Source organism: Bidens hawaiensis, unplaced genomic scaffold (genome assembly GCF_021521415.1).
Source record: "Bidens hawaiensis isolate Kalapana, Puna unplaced genomic scaffold, B.hawaiensis_p1.1 tig00010256_1, whole genome shotgun sequence".
NCBI classification, from domain to species: Eukaryota; Viridiplantae; Streptophyta; class Magnoliopsida; order Asterales; family Asteraceae; genus Bidens; species Bidens hawaiensis.
Genome location: NW_027491777.1, coordinates 230,350 through 242,291, shown reverse-complemented (window position 1 = coordinate 242,291; position 11,942 = coordinate 230,350). Strand labels below are relative to the sequence as shown.

At 34.9% G+C, this 11,942-nt stretch overlaps 1 protein-coding gene across 1 annotated transcript; it reads left to right on the top strand.

Annotated features, from left to right (window-relative positions):
- Positions 1–2,294: 2,294 nt before the first annotated feature.
- LOC143534670 (small COPII coat GTPase SAR1A-like) lies at positions 2,295–6,943 on the top strand. Its single transcript, XM_077029104.1, has 3 exons — positions 2,295–2,429; positions 2,532–2,663; positions 6,400–6,943. The coding sequence occupies exons 1-3, from the start codon at positions 2,301–2,303 to the stop codon at positions 6,718–6,720; spliced, it is 582 nt and encodes a 193-aa protein (XP_076885219.1). The 5' UTR covers positions 2,295–2,300; the 3' UTR covers positions 6,721–6,943.
- The last annotated feature ends 4,999 nt before the right edge of the window (positions 6,944–11,942 follow it).

The following is an 11,942-nucleotide window of genomic DNA, read 5'->3' as shown; positions in this document are numbered from 1 at the left end:
CCACAAGCCTCAGTTGTCTTCAATCTCCATTAAGTCCAATAATCAATATCTTGTCTTCATTAAACGAAGCCTAAACCTAAGAACGGGCCTCCACAAACCCAATAGAGTAAATAGTTCGATTAATTAAGTTCTCAACCAAATTTTGATGTTATCTTACTCGATTAATAACTGGATTCAAGTTTTCAATAATTTTCAAGGCAACGTACTTGTTCATAAAAGTTGTTAAAAAACTTTTATCTTACATAATATATCACTTCTAAAAAAAATAACAATTTAAGGAGGTTGGTTATTATGACCCATTTCGGGTTTAATAACCATAAACAAACGTAAGGCTCAGTTTTAAAGAAAAAATCATACCCGAAATTACAGGTGAGCAAATACACCGGTTTACCGAACCGATCCAAAATTTGAATCGGTTTGAAACTGATTATGTAGAAACCAGTTTGGAACCGATTGAAATCATATGTTCGGAACCGGTTTGTAATTTTCTCCACCAAACCAGTTCCAAACCGGTTAACCGGCCAATACCGAACAAAAAACCGGTCAAAACCCGAACTGAAACCGATAGTAACCTGATCAAGAAACCGGTTTCAACCCGAATCAAAACCGATCATAAACCGGTTTTGACTTTTGTTGACCTAACTGAACCGGTTTGACACCTCTACCCGAAACATCATCGGTTTCTCAACTGGTTCATTTATTTCATTTCAAACTCCATTATTCGTACGAAAAGTTAAAACCACCGGTCCATTCATGATTCACCAACAAGCTAAAAACCAAAACCGACCCATTGCCTGTTAACATGTCGGACTTGGACTAGATGGAAATCACCATCCACTCATCCAGCTTCCAGCCCATATAAAGTAAACCAGACCCCATATTGTCCATATTCATTTACATGATATCCATTGGGCCCTACTAATTACCCAATATCTATATCTATATCTATATATATACTCTCTAATAAAAGGCTACAAATATTGCCATTTGTCACCCCTACATTAAATCTCATCCTTTTAAACAAATTTATAATAGTAAAATAATATTTATCATTCTATAAATTTACGCTTCAAAATTTATTAATTTAATATTTACATTTTTTTCAAACATTTAATATTTATAATTATCTTTTACTTTAAAGTTGTTTTAAAGACCATTGTACAACGACGGTATTAATAACGGGTTTATTATTTCTCATATACTAATTATTTATTAAATATTGTATTTTCAAGAACTACTCGTGTAATACACGGGCCTCAAACTAGTAATTATATAAAACTGGACCTAAAACGGTCAATCACCTTTAAGTATCTATACAACCAATAACTAGGGATGACAACTGTTAACATGACCCGAAAGGCCGAAACTCGACCCGAATGTGACACGAAAAAAATTTAAGTTTTGGGTCGACTTATACGAATATTTTAAAAAACGGGCCAGGTTCATGTCGACCCGTTTTAAAAGCAGGTTGGGTTCAAGACAACATATTAATCCGTTTAAATGTTAAAAAACAAACTTTTATAATCATATTTTCGTTTTTGTTTTTCTTGTTAAAAACTAGAGGTGCACAAAAAATTCAAACTTGAAAAAAAAAAATTGGAACTGGTTTTTTTTATACCAGTGTTTTTAATACTTGAACCTGACCCTACCCGTAGGTACGGTTAGGGTATACATTTCAGTACCAAAACCCATACCCGAACCATACCCGATTTGTACTCGGTAATAGAAAACCATAACCGGGTTTTTCCAATACCCGAAACCGGTTTTCGAAAATATCCGATCTATACCCAAGATTACCCAAAAAATACATAAAAAATACCCGAAAATACCCCTAAAAAATGCAACACCTTAAAAAATCCAATCTATACGAAAAAAAACCCCCGAAAATAGGGTATTTAAATACCTGTTTTTAGAATATTCGATTCAATACCCGACCCGAACCCGATACATAGGGTACGATTTTTATAAGCAATACCCGGACCCGAATAGATACCCGATTTTTCAATATAATCATACCCAAATCCAGATTTTTCTAACCAATTTGTGCACCTCTACTAACAACAACTAGGGTTCTAACCTTTTATAGCAAATGGGCCAAACCCATTAAGTTTGCAGTTTTGAACCGGGAAATAAGGCGAAAGCACGTGACATGAACCAATCGAAACTTGTCCCATTAGCCAAACCCAAATCATCAATCCATCTAACTCATCATCCCAACTGTTGTACGGTCACAAATAATAATAATATTAATTAGGTCAGGCAACACAGATCCACACAACTCCTCCAGATCTAAACACAATATGTTTCTATTCGATTGGTTCTACGGCATCCTTGCGTCACTCGGATTATGGCAGAAGGAAGCCAAGATCTTGTTCCTTGGCCTCGATAACGCCGGTAAAACTACCTTGCTTCACATGCTTAAAGACGAGGTCTGTGTGTTATTGTCTAATATTGTGTTTGATTTTGACCTAATTATTATTTGTGATTGGATCTGAATTAGAATAATATTATTGATTGATTGATTTGTATAGAGATTAGTTCAGCATCAGCCGACGCAGCATCCGACGTCGGAGGAATTGAGTATAGGGAAGATTAAGTTCAAAGCGTTTGATTTAGGAGGTCATCAGATCGCTCGTAGAGTCTGGAAGGATTATTACGCTAAGGTATATTTCTTTATTATTAATATTATTATTTGTGTTTTGATGTTTAATTCATTTTGATTTATCTGTGTATGTATATATGTGTGTGTGTGTGTTTTGTTGTGATATTAAATCTATTTTTGATCTGAATGTTGTTCGGTTATAGTTTTCAATAGATTTATTGTATGATCTAGTGTTGCCTTTTGTTTTGTGACACCGTGTGTGTTTATAGATCTAGGAGTGAAGAGTATATTGAACATTTACCGAATGATTTGGACAGTGAATCAGCTAAGTCTAGTGACACGTCTAAGTTGTTAGTCGTAGATGTTTTATTTTAACTCGCTGTTTTCATAGTTGTTAAAAGCCCTCGCTTCTTGCGCCTAGGCCGGTTTTTCAGGTGAGGCTCAATAAATGCGCTTCTAATTCCTAGAGCGCTTTGGCATTGTCTGCAACAGGAACATGAGAAGATAAAAGCCGAGCCAAAGAAACGTAAGGAGTGCAATTGAAACTTAGATCTAGGAGAGGGCAAAGGAATTGCATTGAATATTTTGTTATTTAAAGTTTTGGAATTACATTTGAATCTCGACTATTTTATATCTTTTGGTACTAATTAGATTATATTAATTGTTATTTAATAACTTCTGTTTACTTTTTGAAGAATAGTATTATTTTTTATATGCATAACATATTTTTAATTCTTTTATTTAAGCACACTTTTGTTTTCTCAGGCCCTCGCTTTTTTTGCGCCTAGGCCTCAGGCGAGGCCTATGCGCCTTGAGTGCGCCTAGCACATTTGATAACTATGGCTATTTTTACGTGGTATCATGTTTTCAACTGCTTGTTGATACTGATTTGCATTTGCTTTCAAGTTTGATTGCTGTAGAAAATACATGTGAAATACATGTCATTAGTCATTACATATATTGGTATTATTTAGTTCATGGTGTTGGGTGACTTTCTAGTGAATTAGCGAAGTCTTACTAGATACTACACATTTAAGTAGTTAGCCTGAGATATTTTATTAATTTACTTTCTAAACGTGGTATTTTTTTTTAACTGCTTGTTGATATTGATTTGCATTTGCTAACAAGTTAGATTGATGAAGGAAATACATGTCATTAGTCGTTACATATACTGGTATTGTTTAGTTCATGGTGTTGGATAGACTTTTAGATGAAGACTGACAATAAGAGTAACTGAATAGCATAGAACATGCGTTCAAGACAACATTAAAACTGTCTTTAAGGTTTCAAACCGGCCCGTCATATGTTGGTTTTCTATGAGTTACTTAGAGCTTGACAGTTGAAAAGATCTGTATATAAATAACAAAGGTTGATATATGCAGTTTTATCAATTAGCAAAAATACAATTCTAATTTGGCACTTCATTGATAAAAAATAAGCGGCAGGATAAGAAAGTTTCAAGCTTAACTTGAAAAGCGATTTGAATCTAAATTCTTAAAGGCAATTCAAATTTGACTACTTGACTTGGTAAATTAACTACACAAATTAAAACGTGAACTGGATCATCCTTTTTTTTTTTAACTTGAATAATATTCCTACATTCATTAGTGTTTGGAGGATTCACAGTAGTGGTCATATACAACACTTAAAAATAGTTTTACTGTTTGGATACATCATACATGTAGCATAAAGTCTTAACAAGAAGAAAATAGAAACATTTTTAATGTATATCAACAGTTTTTGTCACACTAAAGCTCACATATCTGATTAATGAAAACCTATATGCAAAATGCAAGAGATTTCCCCTAAAGACTAACCTTCTCAGAACTTCGGATGCTAAGGAAGTCTTGGTGCAAAAGGGTCCCTTTAAATTGATTGCGTGCTTCTGGGAACGCAAATTAGATATTATGTTGAGCAACTTGCTAATGTAGAATATAACCACATAACTATCACAATAGATAACCAGTTGAAGTATAGGTAAACTAAATCATGTGTGCATGTTCTACATTGCCTCACATGACTAAATGTGAAATCAAAACTTCCACATCTTCCTGCAACTTATGAATATATTCATGGATAAGTGCATACTAATAAAAAGAGGGTCGATGAACTGCAGGTTGTTGAACTTTCTCTTTAGTTATACAATTTTTTGGTTATTTACCTTTCTAAAATGCTTCTTGTGGTTATTATACTTTTTTAAATTGTTCATTTTGGTTAGTATGCGTTTCTTTGCTAATTTAGGTCACCCTACTTCTGTTATTGTACTTTTTTTTTGTTAATTTAGGTTACCCTACTGGCCTACTTCTGTAAACTGTTAAAATGGTCACTAATTCTGTGTTTTTAGAATTTAGATCTCCTTTTGTGTTTATTAAACCGAGTTCTTAAGGTATGGTTTAGGGTTTAAGTCTGTGTTTGTGTTTTACATCTGATTTAGCCATTTAGGGTTTATTATTGTTTTCTTATGTCTGATTTAGGTATGGAAACTAGGTTTAAAAATCTTGATTCGTGAAATATGGTTTTGTTTGATGTTGGTGGTGGTTGACTTTCTATCCAAAAAAAGGTTCACAGATTTTTATGTGTAGTTCACATTTGCACATTTTTAGTATTATGTAGTTCACATCGGCTTTGGTGATATTGGGTGGTGGTTTGGTGTTCGTGATGAAAAAAGTTCAATGAACATTAAAACTTTAATAAAGACTTGATGAACATGACCATTTGAAAGGGACTTAGAAGACAGTTTATTGTTATTGAGCACCTGGGTTTAGTTTTTACCAAGTAAATAAGACATAATACATGGATGTGCTTGAATTTATGTAAAATTAATTAAACTTTATACAATATGCATGTTTATGGTTGATTTGTTTATGGTTAATTGAACATGCTTTGTTCATTTCATTTACAACCCTACATCCAATTATGATGGGTCTTTGCCCTTTGGAAAATTTACCCGTTGCAAATCCTTTGATTAGGTGTAATGTATTTTATACAATCGTCATTCTAAAACCACACCAATAAAATGAGGGTTGATGAACTGCAGGTTGTTTAACTTTTTTTTTAAAGATACATTTTGGTTGGTATACGTTTCTAAAATGTTCAGTTTGGTAATTGTACTTTTCTTTGTTCATTTTGTTTAGTATATGTTTCTAAGATGTTCAGTTTGGTAACTGTGCTTTTCTTTGTTCATTTAGCTTACCGTGCCATGTTGAACTGTTAAAATGGTCACTAAAACGGTTACAGATGTTTAGGTCAATGTATTTTTCAAGGTCTAAACCCTCTCCAACGAAAGGCTAATTTTCTGTGTTTTTAGATCTCCTTTTGCGTTTATTAGACCAAGTGCTTAATGCATGGTTTAGGGTTTAAGTCTGTGTTTGTGTTTTAGATCTGATTTAGCCACTTAGGGTTTATTATTATTGTTTTCTTATGTTTGATTTAAGTATGGAAATTTGGTTAAGAATATTGATTTTCGAAAATTAAGGTTTTGTTTTACGGTGGTGGTGGTCGACGTTTTATCCCAGAAAGGTTAATAGATTATGTAGTTCACATTGTCGGTTTGGTGATATTGGGTGGCGGGTTGATGAACATTTAAACGTTAATAAAGGCTTGATGAACATTGGCATTTGAAAGGGACTTTGAAGACAGTTTATTGTTATTGAGCACTTGTGTTTAGTTTTGCTTATGTAAATAAGACATTATACGCGGATGTGCCTGAAGTTAAATAAAATTAATTAAACTTTAGACGATGTCCGTGTTTATAGTTAAGTTGTTTATGATAATGACTTGAGATGCATGTATTCTAGGTGGATGCAGTGGTGTATCTAGTGGATGCGTATGACAAAGAACGGTTCGCAGAATCAAAGAAGGAACTAGACGCACTTCTTTCTGACGAGAATCTGTCTGCAGTTCCCTTTCTGATTTTAGGAAACAAGATTGACATACCTTATGCAGCCTCAGAAGACGAACTGCGTTACCACCTTGGATTGACAGGCGTCACCACTGGCAAAGGGAAGGTTAATCTTCAAGATTCAAGTGTCCGTCCTTTAGAGGTATTTATGTGCAGCATTGTACGCAAAATGGGTTATGGTGATGGTTTCAAATGGGTCTCTCAATACATCAAATAGTCCCGCCCGATGATCTTGTCAGGGAAATAAAAAAAGGTAAGGAAGAACATGCATGCTGTTTTTTTCAATTTGATTTTGGATTCATTTTGTAAGCGAGATTTTATGTTTGTGGAAGAAAGTAGTTTCTATTTGTTGATGTGTAAAAGTTTTTAAGCTGTAGACCAATATGCTAGTCTGTTTGACTCGTTTTGATGCGTATGCTGTTTTTGTAGATGAGAACTATGTTGATGAGTCTGAGAACAGCAGTCTTTGAACTTATGAGTTATGTATGGCTGATTTCATGGAAACTTATTGTTGATCATCTTGGTTTAAGAGCTTGTTTTTGGTTTTGATTTTTTGTTGCAACGGCTGGGTGCGAATTTGTAGCCCTTCTGCCATATCGGGTACAAAAGCAAGTGAAAAACGAACGTTGTTTGTTTGTTAGGCTTTGAGGTTGACTGGCTTTATTATGACATCCTTTTTACTTTAATCAATCAAGTTTGGCGTATGAAAGTAGTTTTAATGACCCGATTGGTTATTAACTTATTATACCTTAAGAGGCCTGAACTAAGAGGGTGTTTAGGATTTTCAGAACGTTTTAAAGCATAGTTTTAACTCTCTTTTTAAACAACTACCAAAGCATGCTCATTCATTTCTAGTATTAACATAAGCCATTTTGTCATAGCGGTATCAAGAGGTTGGATAACATCGTTTTCTAAGATGTGTGGGTTCAACTAACTCAATGATCATAGTAAATAATAAAGGTGTAATTCGCTCTATATTTTACTTCACTCTGTTTTTTAATATACGAATCAAATATAAGCATTCATTATCGTAAGTAAAAGAAAGAGAATAATATACACATCATTTAAAAAAATTAACTGAACATAGATAATATGTTTAAGGAATATATAAAATTTAAAATGTTTTTAGTAGAATTCAGCGATAAGTGTAGCCTTTAGCTAAATCCAAGCATTCATGTAGAATTTTTTTTTATTCTCATTTTTATAATTTGATCAAAATATCGCTCTATCACTAAAATTTGTCATCTTTGAACATTTTACATCTCATTCATTGTATCCGTCTTTATTTTACTTAAGAAGAATTTTTCTAATTATTAACTATCTTTCACTCACAAAATAAAGGGTTTGTGTGACAGCAACATGAATTGAATACCGAGTTTCTAAATGTAAAATTTAAATTACGTGAAACTGTAAGTTTTTCCTTAAAATTATAGGAATGAGTTTAAAATAGTGAGTTCAACAGGGACGATATAAAGAATCCGTCGATATTAATGCTCAAAGAATCCCAACACATTTAAGGATGAGGATTGGTATGCCACCCAATACAACATGTAGAACACATCAGAAGAATAATAATAAGTCACATGTTGTGAGGATCAGGATGCTGATGTGGGAAGGGAACATCAAGTTTTCAATCAATTCATTACAAAATAGACAAAATGTGAAGACAAAGTAAGACTGATGTCCCAAATTAAAAACCTTAGTAGTCAGTTTAAAGCAACCCTCCCTCATAGGCCATGTAGAGGTCCAATTGTTCCAAATATGGACACTAGGTCACTAGTTGGCCTTAAACTTTTCCAAGCCGCCTTTGTGATGATGGGCCCAGTTCTATCTATCCATTTGACCTTAATGTTAGCAGCCTAGGAATGGTATGCACTTTATCCACCCGCAAACCTGTTTATCATTAAAAGATATAATAAAGAGTGGTTTGAAATTGTTAGAAACTTGATGGAAGAATAAATAGATAGTTGAGGTTTTCATACTTTAGGTTGGTTTTGTGGGTGACTTTAACGTTTTAGGTAATAGGAATCCCAATTGGTAGATTATAACATGATAACATTGTAAACGTCAATAACTTGTTCATGCAGATAGACTTGTGAACCTGAAAAGTAATGAGTAGCGTGTAGTCGTGTACTCAGCATGTGTTAAAACAAATATGACCGCATGAGACATAACTTTATAATCAAAAATATATATAGACTAGACTATTAATAATTTCCTTTACGCATTATGCTAGATTACTATATGTTTAAAAGAAAAGGTCCGCGTGAACCATGAGGAGGAAAAAAATATATTTTTTAAGTTTTAATTTCCTCTCTTGTAGTTTAAATATATATGTTTTATCCCATTCAATTTTTATTTTTCATTAATAACTTACGTTCATTAACTTTTGCGTTTAATTTTTATCACAAATTCCGGCATAAATTTTATTGAAAGTCTAGATGAATTCAAATTAGAGTATTTCTTTAGAGATCATAAGCCATATGAGTGTCGGTACCATAACGAACCAAACAACATATGTACCTACGATATTATTGGAAAGTACAAGTACTTGTTTTTATGGCTTTCAATTGATCTAAAAAACATGCTGATATATTTTTAGTCATATAACAAATTTACCTTTTAAGTTTCGCTTTCTGTAAGGCCCCGTTACCGGTAGGCCTGTTCACGAGCCGAGCCGAGCCCGAGCCAAGGCAAGCTCAAGCTCGGCTCGATAATCAATCGAGCTGGCTCGGCTCGAGCTCGAGCTCTTAATCGAGCTAAAAATTTGAGCTCAAGCTCGGCTCGGTTTTAATCGATCCGAGCCCGAGCTCTTAATCGAGCTAAAAATTTGAGCTCAAGCTCGGCTCAGTTTTAAATTGAGTCGGCTAAGTTCGGCTCGATTTGGCTCGAGTTTACCTGTAATAATAAAAATTATATGCAACCATCAAGCTAAACTAAATAAATATGACGTTAAGATCAACACCAACCAAATACAAACTAAATAAATACGTCTAATAACACCATCGAAAACAAAATATGTTCAACAAGTCTAAACCAAACCAAATACAAAATTAAGCAGAGAAGTATAATCTATGAGCGACGGCCGATGGCGGAGGTGAATATGAGCGGCTAGGGTTAGGGTGGAAAATGGAACGTATACTGATTATTGAGTGTGTGAACTATGAAGTCTCATCTCTCAGTTACTCAATATATGGAATTATGAATATGAACTATGGAGTGAGAAAGGAAATTGGGTTGGATTAAAGGAAAGCCCATGTGTTAAAATAATTGGGCTCGATAATTATATGCATGTATATGTGTGTGTGTGTGTGTGTGTATAATTAAAATAAAATAGTTCGAGCCAATCGAGCGAGTTCGAGTCGAGCCGGGGCTAGCTCAGGCTCGGCTCGTTTAGAAATTGAGTCGAGCTAGGCTCGGCTCGTTTACAATCGAGCCGAATTCGAGCGAGCTTTCTCCGAGCTTTTTTCGAGCGAGTTTCGAGCGAGCTTCGAGCCGTGAGCTTTTTGAACAGCCCTAGTTACCGGTGCCTCACATTTGAACGTTGGATTTACTCATTCACATAGTTCGAGTTAATAAAAGCATTCGCGGAACATAAAAACTTTCAATAAAACATACATAATAATCCATAACTTGTCTTAATAAACATATTGTCTTAAAACATAATTAATAAAACTTCTTGGATATTCCGATGCAAACTCTTATTCAATGCCAAGTGTTCCCCTCAAGCGCGCTGCCTCATCCTACTCACCTGCGTGCATACTAAAAATCAGCTACGCTGAGTGAGTTCTAGTTAAACATACATTATACAGTACATTCATCTTTGCATACTTTCATACTTCATTTATACGTTCATACTTACTTACATTCATATCTTACGTTATAAAGAGCATTACGCCCTACATGCCTCGAGTATTATTAGGGCTCGGTACCCTCCTGCCTCGAGTATTATTAGGGCTCGGTACCCTGCTTCCTCGAGTATTATTAGGGCTCGGTACCCTCTTTCCTCGAATATTAGTAGGGTTCGGTACCCTAGTTCTCGAATATTAGTAGGGTTCGATTCCCTCTTCGTTACCATACAACCATACATCATGCCTCGAGTATTATTAGGGCTCGATACCCTCTTCGTTACTGTTATTAACCTTTCTTTATTTACTTAACAACATTCATATACATACATATCATACTTATATCATTCCTAACCTTTCAACTTATTAGTACGTGCAATATCCGAAGATCGTTCACGTACCGATAAGCCGTCATTCCTAACTTTCACATAACCACATAAGGCATACACTTATCACTTAGGATAAGTGTATTAACAGTTACATCGAGTATGCACACAACCTCGAAAACATAACATAGAAATGGGGCTCGAAACTCACCTGGATCCTGTTGCGCTCGCCGTTAATCGTAATCCCCCTTTTAAATTGTGCACGGATAACTGTAATATATATTTTTGTTAATTAACCTTCTACTTGATTAAGTTGGTTTTTAAGTTAACCAATGTGATTCTAAGTTGGGCTTGTTCATTTTAGTTCATGAGGATGGGCTGATCTGGTTTTAACCATGGGCTTTACATGATGTGGGTTTAGTCGTTTCAGGCCCAACTGTTCTGAGCCCAACTGTATTCAGCCTAAAACCCACAGAGGACTAGTCAGCCGAGAACTCTTGGCAGAGAACTCAGCCCGTGACCGAGAACCATGGTCTTGACCGAAATCCAAGTTTGACCGAGATCCCTGTCACCGAGAACTCTGACCGAGAACCCCAAGGTAGAGAACTCGTGGCCGAGAACTCTGGTTGACTGCATGTTGACCGAGAACCATGTGGTTTGACCAAGAATTCCCATTTGGCCAAAATCTCAGGTCTAATGCACCCAGTTTATATCTTTCTTATCCATAAATCATTGTTAGGCTTAATAACGATTAACGACTCGTAACCCCACTTTTAATCACCTAAAGCTCAACCTCCTAAACCGTTTTACGCTCATTATCACCCCATTGACAAGTCCTAACCCGTTTTTAGCATAAAGCTTGAACCTTTAACCATAAAAATATCCATTAAGCTAGATTTAGGGTTCTCTTGACAAACCGTAAGTAACCTTGAATCCTTTTCTTCGTTTTAATCATCAAGTTATCAACTTTATGTTATATCTAGACCCGATCTAGTTTATGTTCAATTTTCATGGCTAATCGTTCATAAAAATGTAACCTTTAATCGTAGAGAACACACCTTTTTGATGTTTCTAGGTTACGGCTAGTTTGGTTATGAACTTGGACTTGTTATCTTGCTTGTATGATTGAAGACCCAACGTTGCTATGATCGATTTAAGGGTTGGATGGTGGCAGGCGGCTATAGAGGATGTATTTGGCTTAAGTGTGTGTTTTTAAGGTGTAGAGAGAGAATAAGATGGATAAAAATGGAAAGATTTAGGGTTTC